The sequence below is a fragment of the Plecotus auritus genome, assembly GCF_963455305.1.
Source record: "Plecotus auritus genome assembly, chromosome: 1".
In the NCBI taxonomy this organism is placed as follows: domain Eukaryota; kingdom Metazoa; phylum Chordata; class Mammalia; order Chiroptera; family Vespertilionidae; genus Plecotus; species Plecotus auritus.
This window is the reverse complement of record NC_137770.1, coordinates 63,728,120-63,744,071: the sequence shown is the minus strand read 5'-3', so window position 1 is coordinate 63,744,071 and position 15,952 is coordinate 63,728,120. Positions and strand designations below refer to the sequence as shown.

The window sequence follows — 15,952 nt, the reverse complement described above, 5'->3', positions numbered from 1 at the left end:
TGCAGTTTCCAGCTCTAGTTTCTCCAAAAGTGCAAGCTTCAATTGAGAGTAGCTCTCTGCAGTCTTTCCTCAGTACTTTGGTAGAGATTAGCATTACAAGTGGGGTTTTTCAGAACTGTTACCTCTACAGAGGATGCATCTAACCATCCTAGCTAGCCTAAGGATGAAGGGACCAAGGTGTGGCCCTACCTCTGCCACTCTAGCTGTTTGACCTTGGGCAAGCCATTTGATATCTATGTGCCTAGGTTTCCTCACTTGTAAAATAGCAGTGAAACCAAATGTCTTCAATGGGTCCCTCCACTACTAAAATTCTGTGTGATTGAAATGGATTTTGTGGTCCTGGTTAAATATCTAGATTGTTAAAATGAATTAAGGTTCATTCTTGTGTCTTTCCTGTCATATAATTGCTGTAATGTTTGGCTTTGCAGTTTTTCCTATGATGGCAGGTGGAAGCAAAAATTACAGACATCTGTGGACTTTCCGTTAGAAAATCTTGACTTGTCACAGTATGTTATTGGTCCAAAGAACAATTTGAAGAAATATAACTTGTTTTCTGTTTCAGTAAGTATATCATTGAACTAAATACTTTTTCTTTCAGAGCAAACAAAAATAATGTTTCCAATGGTTTCTTATCTCATAGGAAAGTAACAACATAAAGCTTTGAAATTATTGACATATTTTAAATAACTCCATTTGAATATATTTTCTCTTTCATTTGGCACAGAATCACTACGGTGGGCTGGATGGAGGCCACTACACTGCCTATTGCAAAAATGCAGCAAGACAGCGGTGGTTTAAATTTGATGATCATGAAGTTTCTGATATCTCCGTTTCTTCTGTGAAATCTTCAGCAGCTTATATCCTCTTTTATACTTCCTTGGGACCACGAGCAACCGATATAGCCACATAAGAGTACATTGTAAGCTAGTTATCTTTTAGAAGGCTGAGCAACACAACTCTGGAAATGCTTATAAAGATCCTGGACAGCTCTACCTGGCCATTTAGAGGAATTGTAAGACTATGAGAGCTGTGTTACTAATACCATATATTCCAGGTCAGTGCTATTATTAAAAAACCGACCAATAACATTTAACAAGTATTGCAGTAAGCATTCCTTAGAGGTATCATTGACATCATAATAACTTTTTTAATTTGTTCCAAAGTTAAAAAAGTAGCTATGCATTATTATTCTACTGGTCTAAAAACTGTGTATCCATTGTTTTCGTTTTCACTGTTATGGCCTTTTCACATTTCTAAACCTCAGCTTGATCTATGAATATTCTAGAATGATATGAAGCAGATAGGAATGTATGTGTATATATTTATTGCACACTTGCACATCAAATCGATGTACATAGTATCATATGTGGTCCTTCCATGAAATCTAGAACTCCAGGGATTGCTTTTTTTCTTTTGGCCTATTCTGAGTAACTGCAGTGCTTTCTTAGGGAAATGACAGGGCAAAGCTATTTTTCTTTTGGCGTTGGGCTGTATTTGTGCACTAAATCTTTATTCTAAAGAAATAAATGGAAACTTTTCTCTAATTTTTTAAAATGAGAATTTTCATTTACACCTATATTAAAATCTTAATGAGAAAAATAATTAAAAATCTTGTAAGTGTTCTGTCTTTAATTTTATATTATCAAATGTAGGACAATAGAACTATAGATTTTATATACACACACTCTTTGTCCCACTACACTGTTAAAATTTAGTTCACTTACCTTGTTAGCATCAGGATTCAATTCCACTCTTTTTTCAACTTGACCGAGAACTGCATCTAGCACTTAGGGTTCTCAGATTTGGGAGTCATAATAAGATATACTGAGACTCATTCTATCAAGAGTAGTAGAATTCTTAGGATTGAGATAAAAGGAGTCATGTATTACTGCAAAGTGAACTGCATTATAAACCCCACATCTTTACAGATTGATGTATTAAAAGGAATAGAGGAGCTCAGAATTTATCATTTACCTCAGGGATTCATTAAGTCTAAGAGACACAGTTTTTTGCTAAATTATCTGATCAATAAAATATTTTCCAATCACATTCTTAAGCACACAGAGCCACTAGAACAAAAGTTCTATTAAGTATTTTTGGAAAATAATTTGTTGGAAATATACATCAAATTATCGATGTTTTATGATAAAAATCCACCCTAATAAACATTGAGTTTTGAAGCCTGAACTCACTGCATAATCTGCACTGCTTAGAAGGTCCCCAATCCATTAGCATTGCATTATTTTCAATATGTCAAGACCCATTTTCTTGGCTATAACATCTATAATAATAATAGCATAATATGCTAATTAGTCCGGACAGCCAAACGTCCTTCCAGACAAAGCCGAGAAGGCTGAGGGCCAATTTCAGGCAGCCATGGTGGCCGACAGCGGCAGCAGCGATGGGGTGATGGGGGCAGTGCCTACTCCTGATCAGCCCAGTCGCCTCCCGTGGAGAGCAGGCCTAAGCCATCAGTAAGACATCCCCTGAGGCTCCTGAACTGTGAGACGGGGGAGGCCGGGCTGCCCCAGGCATGAATTTTTGTGCACCAGGCCTCTAGTATCTTATAAAAGTTTGTATAATAATACACCAGAAAGAAAAATGTCAGTGATGCAAGTAAGTTGCAAGAATTTAATAAGAAGGAAAAACTTAAGTACCAGTTTCTGATTGCTTGTTTTGCAACTTTCAGGAAACACCATTTTCCTAGCATTTTTCTATAGGTATAGAAAATGGCTGGCAGCTGTAGAACAGGAGATATGCTGTAGCAGTTTGAACTGAAGTATCTGGAATCTCACTGACTCGTGTGTCGTCAAAGCTAAACCATGCCTGGGTCACTGAGTTCTTGCAGAAAGCAGTGTAATGGCCACCATCCAGATCACCAAAGTGGTTCTAGGAGAGGAAGGAATGTCAGACTTAGTATTTACATGCAAATACTCCAACTATTGGGACAAAAAATGTAGGGCCAAGAAATCTTTTTCATAATTGTCCCTTATACTAAATTAAAAGAAAATGATGTTGTGTTCAGTTGAACCAAACATATAATCTGACTTTTATATTTTTCTTTTTCTTTTTCTTTTTTTAATAATTTTTTATTTGTTTTGAGAGAGAGGGAGGGAGAGAGACATCAATGTGTTGTTCCACTTATTTTGGCATTCATTGATTGATTCTTGTATGTGCTCTGACCAGGGATTGAACTTGCAACCTAGGTGTATTGGGACCACACTCTAACCAACTCAGCTATCCAGCCAGGGTTTATAATGTTTTTCATTTAATTAAACAACTATATATGGTACCCATTGACTACTTAACAGAATCTGTGAATGAAATAGGATAATACTTGACTAATATCAGTTAATACTTACTGGGCACTTAACTGTACAATAGACTATTAAACATTAAAGGAATTTTAAAAATAAGTAAGAAGGTAGTCATCTTTCCTAAATGAGCTTAGTTTAATTTTGAATATACATGAAAAAAGACATTTAACATTGGACCAAGACATTTCCATACTGCATATTGCTACTGTACAGTGTGAGGGGGTTTTGCAACAACAATCACTGCGGGCCCAAAAAGAACCTGTTTCATTCTTTTTTCCCCTTGTCTCTGCTAACCCAGTAAAGGAATATTTGAAATAAAGACATTAGAGAATCTCATTTCTCAGAAGGTGGTACAGCGTGGAGCTAGGGTTGACAAACCATTTGCCATGGGCCAAATCCAGCCTGCTGCCTGTTTTTTGTATGGCCTGTGAAGAATGCATCTTATATTTGTACTAGAGGCCTGATGCACGAAATTTGTGCACTGGGATGGGGGGGTCCCTCAGCCCAGCCTGCCCCCTCTCACAGTCTAGGAGCCCTCAGGAGATGTCCTACTGACAGCCATGGGGAGCGGGCTTAAGCCGCAGTCTGGCCTTCCTCTGTGGGAGGTGACCGGGCTGATCAGGGGAAGGCGCCACCCCCATCACCCCACTGCTGCTGCCACTGCCAGCCGCCACAGCCGCCAAGGTGTTTTCATCAACATGGACTTCAGTCCTTTCACCACGAAAAAATGACAACTTTCTTTATCCTATAGGACATTTCTTTTTTTTTTTTTTTTTATCCTCACCTGAGGATATGTTTCCATTGATTTTTAGAGAGAGGGAAAGAGAGAAACACCAATGTGAGAGGGACACTTCAATTGGTTGCCTCCTGCATGAGCCCTGACCTGGGCCCCAGCCAGGGAGGAGCCTGTAACCTAGGTACATGCCCTTGATCAGAATTGAATCTGGACCCTGTGGTCAGCAGGCTGAGGCTCTATCCACTGAGCCAAACCGGCCAGGGCAGGATATGACATTTCTTAGCCCCTCCAGCAGCAGACCTTCGTTTTTTCCTCCAAGAGTGAGGTGGAAAAACCCTAGATCACCTTCTTGGATTCTTATTACTCAAGTTACCAAGAACACTGCGAGTGGTGGCATACAGGGAGCTGAGCCAATGAGTGGTCAGAAAAGGTGTTTCCTCTGCAGCTCACATGCAGAGGCCACCTGGCACTCGGAGCATGCCCTCACCCCTGGTGTGTGTCCGCTGAGGGCCTGCTCCCAGCCGCACCACAGAGGCTCGGAGCAGGCACCCGTGTGTTGTGTCTCTGTTCTGGGGGCAGCACACAGTCCCCTCCTGCCCATCTGCGTGCGCAGCTCCTCCTCAGCCAGTCGTGACACTTTAAGGCGTCCTGGCTAATTTGCATATTACCTCTTTATATATATAGATATGGTTAAAAAAATCAAAAGCATAATATTTTGTGATGTGAATATTATATGAAATTCAGATTTCAGTGTCCTTAAATAAAGTTTTATGGGAACAGAGCCATGCTCATACTTTTATGTTTTTCACTGGTTGCTTTTACACTACAACAGTAAAATAGTTGCAGGAGAGACCATATGGCCTGCAAAGTCTAAAATATTTACTGGTCTTTTACAGTTGCTGATCCCTGGTGTTGAAGGAAGAAAATGGTTTTTTATAGTCAATTCTGACTGAATTTAGCTCTAACACTAAGAAAGGACCTTAAAGAAGTTACTTAACCTTTCTGAGCTATATTCCCCCATCTATTAAAATGGGGTAATAAGACCTGTCTTGTCTTATATAGCTATTGTCAGGTATCTCATATTATAGAGGTAGCACATAGGACATACTTATTAAATGTTCCCATAGACCTTTATCTTCTCTCCCTTGACATATTAGAGAAATACTCCAAAGCTGACAATTAAAAAATCTAGTCTTGATCTTTGCCATGTGACCTTAAACTGACATGCTTATTTATAAAATGGTGCCCAAAATAGTGTGATGTAATTTGAGAAAAACAAAACATCTGGTGGATAAGTAGTGCCCAAATATTGAAGTAATGTTCTGAAATGATTAGAACAGAACTAGTATGTTCAGTTTTTGTGACTTAATGTAAAAAAGAAAAATGACAGAAGACAAGTATTTTTCTAGACTTCCATTTCCGGCAAATATAGGACATAGATAGCCTGAGAGCCTTAGTTATAAAATTGTAAGGAATGCTGGATAAAACATGATAAACATCCTTTGAACTATATGGCTGATTTTAAAGATTGTTCAATAAGAGTAAACCTCAGGGGCCAGAACCAGAGGAAATAAAAGAGTAGCATGATGTGTGGTTGATGCTCTGACTACCTCAGACTCAAGATAATTCCTGGTCTCTGTAACCAAAGTACTTCAGTTTTAAAGGTCACACAAGGACAGGCGGTAAACTCTTAGGTCCTAGCAAGGTGAGGAATTGGATTGAGGTCCACACACCTAGCAAGGACTCTTAAAGAGATTCACCCTCAATAAAAATCCCATCCTTTAAAGCTTGTCTTAGCTTAGGACAGTGGTTGGCAAACTGCGGCTTGTGAATCACATGCGGCTCTTTGGCCCCTTGAGTGTGGCTCTTCCACAAAATACCACGGCCTGGGCGAGTCTATTTTGAAGAAGTGATGTTAGAAGAAGTTTAAGTTTAAAAAATTTGGCTCTCAAAAGAAATTTCAATTGTTGTACTGTCGATATTTGGCTCTGTTGACTAATGAGTTTGCCGACCACTGGCTTAGGGCATGGGGGCAGAGAAAAGAGTCATTGCTAGGAATTTATTACCACAGAATCCTGTGAATCTAATGTAAGAAGTATTTTTGGGGGGCCACGCAGAAAGAAAACACAGAGCCCCAGCCCACGTGGCTCAGTGGTTAGAGCGTCAGCCGTGCACTGAAGAGTTGCAGGGGGCATGCGGGAGACAACCAATTGATGTATCTCTCTCCCCTCCCCACTCCTTTCCACTCTCTCTGAAAGTCAATTTTAAAAAGAGAACACAGAAGGTAAGGGAACTGCAAGAGCTCTACGGAATCAGAGAAACCAGTGAGTGCCATTGTTTACGCTTCCCCAATGCTTGGATAGAGGATGGGAGTTCCAGCCGGGTGCACTGTTTGACGTGCAATGCTGCTGTAATGCCTCCCCAGCCACTCTAGCAGCAAAAGCAAGGTGCCATAGTGCATGCACAGGACTCCACCAGAAAGAGTGCAGAAGTAGCAAAGTGCTGCAGGACCTGCGTGCAGAGCTGTCCCCTCCAGAGAAACTGCAGAGACAGGGTGGCACTGCTGCATGACCACATAGGGATGCCCCATCCAGAGACAGTGTGGAGCTAGGGGGTGCTGCTGTGAGCACATGCAGGATTTACATGCCCAGAGAAAGTGCAAAAGTAGCAAAGTGCAGTATGTGTACACAGACCTGCTCTGTTCAGAGAAAGTGGAAGTAGTAGGGTGCTGCCACGTCTCACTCAGAGAAGCCATGGTCACACATGGCTTGGGCAACAGGGCAGGCTCTGAACAGCAGACAGCCCCACCCAGATCAGAAGGACAAGGAAAGGTGCATACATAAGTGTGCCCTGCCTGGACTCCATTCTGGCTGTGGACACCCAAAACAATAAGGAGCTACCACCCGCATGTGTACACCAGACTGCCATGCCTGGAACTGTTCCTTCTGGTTAGGAGGCGTACCAGGCACTGCACATGCCCACCCTGATCACAACTGGCCTGCCAGGGTCATCCAGCATACAGTCAACACAGAAGCCACTGTTGGAGGCTGGAAACACAGCTACTTCATCTAACTCAGGAAGAAACACAGAAAGTCAAACAAAATTAGTGGACAGAATATACCCCAAATGAAGAAACAAGAAAAAAACTTAGTGAAATGGAGTTAAATAATGTACTTGAGAAAGATTTCAAAGAAGTGGTCATAAGGATGCTCAAAAAACTTGAGAGTAGAATAGAGGTACTCAGAACTTTAACAAAGAGAAAATGCAATAAAGAACCAATCAGAGATGAACACAATAATCAAAATGAAAACTACATTAGAAGGGCCCTGGCTTGGAAGCTCAGTTTGTAAGAGTATCGTTTCAATACGCCAAGGTTGTGCATTCGATCCCCAGTTAGGGCACATATAAGAATCAACTAATGACTGCATAAGTAAGTGGAACAACCAATTGATGTTTTTTTCTCATCAATAAATAAAAAATTTAAAAATAGAAGGAACCAACAGCAGATTAGTTAATAAAGGACTGCTTAGTGATCTAGAAGAAAATGTGAAAATCAGGACAGCAAAATGAAAAAATAATTTGAAAATAGCACAAGGGACCTCTGGAATAATATCAAACACTATAACATTTGCATTATAGGGACTTCAGAAAGAGAAGAAAGGGGCAGAAAGTATATTTGAAGAAATAATGGCTAATTCCTAATCTGGGGAGGGAAACACATCCAAGTCCAGGGTTTAGAGCAGGGGTGGGCAAACTTTTTGACTCAAGGGCCACAATGGGTTCTTAAACTGGACCCGAGGGCTGGAACAAAAGCATGGATGGAGTGTTTGTGTGAACTAATATAAATTCAAAGTAAAGGAGCGGAGGGGAGAGCAAGAGAACCCTCCGTTCTTTCAGCTCCGCGGGCCGGATAGAACAGCCGAACGGGCCGAATCTGGCCCGCGGGCCGTAGTTTGCCATGGCTGGTTTAGAGAGTTCCAAACAAGATGAACCCAAAAAGGCCCACAGCAAGATATACTGTAATTAAAATAGCAAAGATTAAGGATAAAGACACATCTTGAAGGCAACAAAATGAAAATAAGTCACATACAAGGGCAACACCATAAGGCTATCAGCTGACTTCTCACTAGCAACTTTACAAGCCAGAAAGGAGTGGCAGAAATATTTAAAGTGCTGAAAGAGGAATGTGCAACCTATGCTCAGCAAAGTTATTCAGAATTGAAGGAGAGATCAGTTTCCCAGACAAGCAAAAACTAAAGGAGTTCACCACAACTAAATTAGCTTTACAAGAAATGTTAAAATGTTTTCTTTATGCAAAAAAAAAAAAAAAAAAAAAAAAAAAAAAAAAAGGCCATAAATGAGAAAATACAGGAAAGGCTTGTGGTCAAGATGGTGGTGTAGGTAAATGCCATACTCATCACCTCTCACAGTGATGTCAAAATTTACAACTAAAATACAGAAAAACCATCATTCAGAACCACCTGAAATCTAGCTGAATGGAAGTCCTATAATGGGAATTAAAAAGCACATCGAGACTAGTAGGAGGGGTGGAAATATGGCAGAATCACAGAATTGGCTGGTCCCACATCCATATATGGCAGTTTAAAATCAGGAGGGATATTTTAGATGTGGAGGTTTCCCTGAGGAGTAAGGGGTCCAGGCGCCACAGCCCAGGGTTCCACTGCCAGGAAGAGAAGTGTCCCTCCCTTGCCCCCCACTTCTGGCTTAAAAACCAGTGGGGATAGTGGGTGAGTGACACGGAGGCTGCAGGAGTCTCAGGCAGTTCCTCTGAGAGGACCCGTGCATGGACTTACTTAAGACTCACTCCCTCTGAGCTCCAGCACTGAGGCAGCAGCTTGAAAGGAACCTGGACATTCAGGGAGGAACTAACTTGTCTGGAATCAGGGTGAGAGCTGGAGTGGGAGCTTTTTCCCTGACAGAAGTGTTGGCAGAGGCCAGTGTTCGTGTGCTGAGCCCTCCCTGCCACAGAACCGACAGGCTGTGCCATATCTAAATCTCCATCAACCTGGCTCACACCTTTTGCCCTGCCCTGAAGATTCCCTGAGATCCCACCCCTCCCTGCTTGCAGGTTCATCCAAGCCATTTCCAGTGGCTTTTCCATTGGAAAAGCCTCATGCTGTGGACTTACAACTAAGATTACTATACCCAGCAAAGCTATCGTTTAGAATTGAAGGTCAGATAAAGAGCTCCCCAGACAAGGAAAAGCTAAAGGAGTTTATCACCACCAAACCATATTACATAAAATAAAGGTCCTTTTTAAAAAAAATTTTTTTTATTGATTTCAAAGAGGAAGGGAGAGGGAGAGAGAGATGGAAACATCAATGATGAGAGAGGATCATTGATTGGCTGCCTCCTGCACGCCCCACACTGGAGATCAAGCCTGCAACCCAGGTATGTGCCGTTGACCGGGAATTGAACCTGGGACCTTTCAGTCTGCAGGCTGACGCTCTATCAACTGAGCCAAGCCAGCTGGGGCTAAAGGGTCTTTTTTTAAGAAGAAGAAGAAGAAGAAGAAAGAAGAAAGAAAAAGAAGAAGAAGAAGAAGAAGAAGAAGAAGAAGAAGAAGAAGAAGGAGGAGGAGGAGGAGGAGGAGGAGGAGGAGGAGGAGGAGGAGGAGGAGGAGGAGGAGGAGGAGAAGAGGAAGGAGGAGAAGAGGAAGGAGGAGAAGAGGAAGGAGGAGAAGAGGAAGGAGGAGAAGAGGAAGGAGGAGAAGAGGAAGGAGGAGAAGGAGAAGGAGAAGGAGGAGAAGGAGAAGGAGAAGAAGGAGAAGGAGAAGAAGGAGAAGGAGAAGAAGGAGAAGGAGAAGGAGAAGAAGAAGAAGGAGAAGGAGAAGAAGAAGGAGAAGAAGGAGAAGAAGGAGAAGAAGAGGAGGAGGAAGGAGAAGAAGAGGAGGAGGAAGGAGAAGAGGAAGGAGAAGAGGAAGGAGAAGAGGAAGGAGAAGAGGATGGAGAAGAGGAAGGAGAAGAGGAAGGAGAAGAGGAAGGAGAAGAAGAAGAAAAGATAAAAAATAAGAACTATAAAATGACAATAAATACATATCAACAATTGAATCTAAAAATCAAAATAAATGGACAAGCTGAACAGAAGCAGACTCATAGATACAGAGAACATTTTACAGTTGCCAGAAGGGAGGGAGGTGGGGAGATTTAGAAGTACAAATTAGTAGTTATAGTGTAGTCTCTCTCTCTGGGGGTATAAAGTACAGTATAGGGAATATAGTCACTAATATCCTAATAACTATGTATGGTGTCAGTGGGTATAAGATTTTTTGGGATGATCACTTAATAAGATTTATAATAACTAATCACTAGGGTGTATACCTGAAACTAATATAATATTGTGTGTCAACTGTAATGGAAAAAATAAAAAATAATGATAAAAAGAAAATACAGGAAAGAAAAAAATCTCACTGTTAAGGCAAATATATAACAGTGAATCAACCACTTAAAAGACTATTATGAAAGTTAAACAAGAGTATCAAAATTAATAAGTAGGGGATATACAAAACAAAATGATATAAAACTTCATGTCAATAAAATAAAGCGTGAAGGGGAAGTAAAGATGTATGTACTGCTTTAAGAATGCATTTGAACTTAAATGCTATCAACTAACAGTAGACTGCTATAGATATATATGGATATACTGTATATGTGAACTTCATTGTTACCACAACCAAAATCCTGCAAAAAATACACAAGAAAATAAAGAAAAAGGAACCCAAACAAAATGTTAAAACCAGCAAATCAAAAGGAAAAAGATCAAGAGGAGGAGAAAGTGACAGAGAACAGCAAAAACAACCATGAAAAAGATAATGAAGTGGCAATAAGTACACACCTATCAAGAAAAGTGACTGGACTAGTAAGTGCTCCAATCAGAAGACATAGGTTGGAGTTCCATTCAAGATGGTGGAATATGTAAACCCTGAAGACTAGATGAACAGTATTCTTGCTACAAAGGACATAAAGAAGCTACATCAAGACTGGTAGGAGGGGTGATGACACAGAATGGGCAGGTCCCACACCCAGGGTGTGTCGTCACCCCTCCTACCAATCTGTAAAAGTCCCCCCTGAGGAGGGGTCCCAGCCCACACCAGGCTCCCAAACCCACAGCATCATGCCAGGACGAGGAGTCCCCATAACATCTGACTGCAGACCAGTGGGGAATGCATCTGAGTGAGAGGAAGGGCATCTGGAGTCCCAGCATTCCTCTTGAAGAGCCATGCATGGACTTGCTACCTTAGAGACTCACCAGCTCTTTGCTCCAGTGTGGAGAGGCAACTCGAAAAGTGCCATGGACATACATGGAGGAAATGAACTGACTAGCTTCAGAGCCAGGGCTGGAGGGGCAAGGGTCAGGACAGCTTTCTCTAGAGACAGAGGAGCTGGCAGGTGCCATTTCTCCTTTGTTGATCCCCACCCAAATTTCACAGGCAAGTGTGAAATCTTTGATCTCCACTCACCTGGCTAATACTGTTTGCCCCACCCTGGTGATTTCCTGAGATCCAACCGCATCCAAATTGTGTGCCAGCCTGGGCTGTTTCAAGCAGCTTCTCCACACAAGCAGCCTGTCCTAAACTCTCTCAAAGGTCCATAACTCCTAAGCAAGCAGTGGATGGCCTCGATGTACCTCTTGCTAAGTGGCTAAATCCCAGCACAAGCAATGACCAGTCTCAACTTCCATTATAATTCACATTGGATGGCCCCCAGCCTGGCATAAGATGTGGCCAGTACTGACTTGAAATGTAGCTTCGACTAAGTGCCCACAAGTTCGGCACATGTGACAGCTAGCCTCAGCTCCCATTGTGGTGCCCACCAGTGTCCCAAGCCCGCACTGGTGGCAGCAGGCCTTGCTTTGCAGTGTAGCCTCTCCTAAGCACTCCGAGTCCAGGACAAGAGACAACCAACTGTAGCTCTCACCAAGCAGCCCCAAGCTAGGCACAAATGGTGGCTGAAAATGGCCTGCACTGGAGGCCCTCCAAAGAGGCTTCAAACCACACCAGAGTACCAACTAACCAGCTCCATAAATGACACACCTGAAGGGTGGATTTGGCTGGCACCACAGCCCCACTAAAGCAACTTCTCCATGGAGTCATCCCCCACACAACAGCTTGTCTGTTCACCTCATGGCCAGCCCTCACAGCCAGTCAGCCTGATGTGCCAACAGCAATAAGAGCTCAACTACAACAGGACACAGACAACTCACACAAGGGATACCCCTGGAGCACCCAGCTCGGGTGAACTGGGGGACTGAGCCACTGGGCCTCACAGGACACCAAATACCTAAGGCCACTCTGCCAAGACTGGGAGACATAACAGCTCTACCTAATACATAAAAACAAATACAGAGAGGCAGCTAAAATGAGACAAACGTACCAAATAAAATAACAGGAAAAAAACTCCAGAAAAAGAACAAAATGGAGACAAGCTATCTACCAGTTACAGAGTTCAAAACACTGGTTAGATGGATGCTCAATGAACTCGGGGAAAAAATAGATGAACTCACTGAGAACTTAGAGACAGGAGCTATGAAAGAGAACCAGTCAGAAATAAATACAATAACTGCAATGAAGAATACATTAGAGGGAATCAACAGCAGATAAAGCAGAGGACTGAATCACTCATCTGGCAGACAAAGCAGAAAACACCCAACCGGAAGAGCAAAATGCAAAGAATTTTATAAAGTGAGAACAGTTTATACACAGATGGTGTGGCTCAGTGGTTGAGCATCGACCTATGAACCAGGAGGTCACAGTTTGATTCCCAGCCAGGGCACATTCCCGGGTTGTGGGTTTGATCCCCAGTGTGGGGCATGCAGGAGGTTCATGCATGCGTGTTACATATAAAGCTCTCACTGGCACCAATCGCACAGGTGTGTTTCCATCTGTCATTGTTGATCATGAATTTTGTTGACACTTCTATTATAGAGAAAGGGCGAATAGCGATATTAAAATATTTCTTCTAATTAATTTCGTTTCAATGTGCACAAATTCATGCACCAAGCCACTAGTATAAGAATAATAGGCATACCTATTTTGGGCTCAATCCCGAGGCAGGAGGCAGGAGGCAGCCGATCAATGATTCTCTCTCATCATTGATGTTTTGCTCTCTCCCTCTTCCTTCCTCTCTGAAGTCAATAAAAATATTTTTTAAATTAAAAAAATACTTATTGTTGAAAGTATTACAGATGCCCCCCTTTTCCCCACCTTAATACTTTTTGATAAAGGGATCCCCACATTTTCATGGGCATTACAATGTCAAAACTCTATTGCTTAATAAAGTGGGACTTTGTGTTTATTAAAAAAATAATAATAGGGTAAAACCAAGATGGTGGCATAGGTAAACACCTGAAATTGCTGCCTCGTACAACCACTTCAAAACTACAACTAAAAGACAAGACAGGCATCATCCAGAACCACAGGAAGGCTGGCTGAGTGGAAATTCTACAACTAGAAGGGAAGAGAAAAGCACACTGAGACTCAGAGGAGTTGCGAAAGGCAGAGGTACAGAGGCACACGTGCGTAGAGAGGGCTGGCAACTGAATACGAGGCTGTCTTTTTCAATCTGCAGGGAGACACAAGCTCCCGACTGCTCTGAACTCCAGTTCCGGGTGAGACTCTGGGAACCCAGACTCATTTGGGGAGAAACTGGACTGTCTGGCAACAGGAGGAACTCAAGGGCAGCTTTCTCTCAGAGGTGCTTGCAGTGATTACCACAGGACACTGAGACCCGGGGGCCTCTTAGGGCAGGGCTGACGGGAAGCCATTGTGTTTGCTCCACCCTGAGACCCCACCCCATCCAAGCTGTGCGCAGAGGCTGTTGCATAAGAATGGCCTGGTCCTTTGAAATCTAAACTTACCTCACAAACTGCAGTTGAGTCAGAGAGACCCAGAACATCCAAAAGAAGGCCCAAGGCCCCACAGCAGTTTGCATTACTTCACAGCTGGGCCTCTTCTGGGTACCTCCAAAACCCAAACAAAGAAGAGGAATCTGCTGATCTCTCTGTAGCTCCTGCTGGGTGGCCTCAGGCAGAGGCTAAATTAGCACCTCCTTGGAGATCCAAGAGCCAGTGTACCCAGGGTCAGAGTAGGACCATCCAGATTACAACTCCTCAGATCCATAAGGGGCACACTCAGGGGGCAGACTCAGTGAGCACTAAAGCCCCACTGAAGCAAGTCTTGCCTCATAAGGGTGTCTCCAGCACAGAAGTTCTCCCAGCATAGACACAGCTGATCCTCACAGCCAATTGGCCTAGAGGTCAATTCCTCCCAGTGATACCAACAACAATCAAGGCTTAACTACAACAAGACTGTGCACACAGCCCACAAAGGGGTGCACCAAGAGTGTCCACCTCAGGTAACTGGGGAGGCTGAGCCACTGGGCCCTATAGGACACCTAGCACACAAAGCCACTCTATCAACACAGGGAAGCAGCCAAAATGCAGAGACAAAGAAACAGGTCACAAATGAAAGAAATGGATGAAAGCAAACGACTGGATATAGAGTTCCAAACCATGGTTATAAGGTTTTTCAAGAATTTCCTAGAAAAGGCCGATAAATGTAGTGAGACCCTCGAGGATATGAAAAAGGACCAACTAGAAATTAAGCATACACTGGCTGAAATAAAAAAGAATATACAGAGATCCAACAGCAGTCTAGAGGATCGCAAGAATCAAGTCAAAGATCTGAAATATGAAGAAGCAAAAAACACCCAACCGGAAAAGCAAAAAGAAAAAGAATCCAAAAATATGAAGATAGTGTAAGGAGCCTCTGGGACAACTTCAAGCGTACCAACATCTGAATTATGGGGGTGCCAGAACAAGAGAGAGAGCAAGATACTGAAAACCTATTTGAAGAAATAATGACAGAAAACTTTCCCCACCTGGTGAAAGAAATAGATTTACAAGTCCAGGAAGCGCACAGAAGCCCAAACAAAAGGAATCCAAAGAGGACCACACCAAGACACATCCTAATTAAAATGCCAAGAGCAAAAGACAAAGAGGGAATATTAAAAGCAGCAAGAGAAAAACAGTTAGTTACCTACAAGGGAGTACCCATACAATTGTCAGCTGATTTCTCAACAGAACCTATGCAGGCCAGACGGGAGTGGCAAGAAATATTCAAAGTGATGAATAGCAAGAACCTACAACCAAGATTACTCTATCCAGCAAAGCTATCATTCAGAATTGAAGGTCAGATAAAGAGCTTCACAGATAAGAAAAAGCTAAAGGAGTTCATCACCACCAAACCAGTATTATATGAAATGCTGAAAGGTATTCTTTAAGAAGAGGAAGAAGAAGAAAAAGGTAAAGATAAAAATTATGAACAACAAATACATATCTATCAACAAGTGAATCTAAAAATCAAGTGAATAAAAAATCTGAGGAACAGAATAAACTGGTGAATATAATAGAATCAGGGGCATAGAAGGGAGTGGACTGACAATCCTCAGGGGGAAAGCAGTATGGGGGTGCGGGAAGAGACTGGACAAAAATCATACACCTATGGATCATGACAGTGGGGGGGGTAAGGGCATAGGGTGGGGTGGGAACCAGATGGAGGGAGCTATTGGGGGGGGGAAAGAGGGACAACTGTAATAATCTGAACAATAAAGATTTTTAAAAAATAAAAATAAATAATAATAGGCATATTAGAAGTAGAGGGAGGGAGAAAGGAACAGAGATTCTATTCAAACAAATAGGTAATGAGAACTTCCTAAATCTATGGAAAGAACAAGATCCTTGAATCTAAGAAACAAACAAAACACCTCAATCTAAATAGGTCTCTTCTAAGGCACATTGTATTAAAACTATAAAAAATAACAAGGAAATAATTCTCAAGGCAGTCAGGGAAAAGAAGACAGTAACCTATAAAGGAAAGCCC

The 15,952-nt window shown here is 42.3% G+C and overlaps 2 protein-coding genes across 8 annotated transcripts in view; one reads left to right on the top strand and one right to left on the bottom strand.

Moving 5' to 3' along the window:
- The window catches only part of USP8 (ubiquitin specific peptidase 8), a 114,051-nt gene extending 112,507 nt beyond the window's left edge, over positions 1 to 1,544 (top strand). For all 7 annotated transcript variants that reach the window (XM_080684875.1, XM_080684872.1, XM_080684876.1 and 4 more), the window contains 2 exons: positions 429 to 561; positions 725 to 1,544. In XM_080684875.1, coding sequence (XP_080541001.1) covers positions 429 to 561; positions 725 to 910 — 319 coding nt within the window. In that variant the 3' untranslated portion in view covers positions 911 to 1,544. The remainder of the gene's footprint in view (positions 1 to 428; positions 562 to 724) is intronic.
- Positions 1,545 to 2,617: 1,073 nt separating this feature from the next.
- The window catches only part of USP50 (ubiquitin specific peptidase 50), a gene marked incomplete at its 5' end in the record, with an annotated part of 41,813 nt that continues 28,478 nt past the window's right edge, over positions 2,618 to 15,952 (bottom strand). The window contains 1 exon segment of the mRNA XM_080684955.1: positions 2,618 to 2,889. Within this exon segment, the coding sequence (XP_080541081.1) occupies positions 2,704 to 2,889 (186 nt within the window). The 3' untranslated portion in view covers positions 2,618 to 2,703.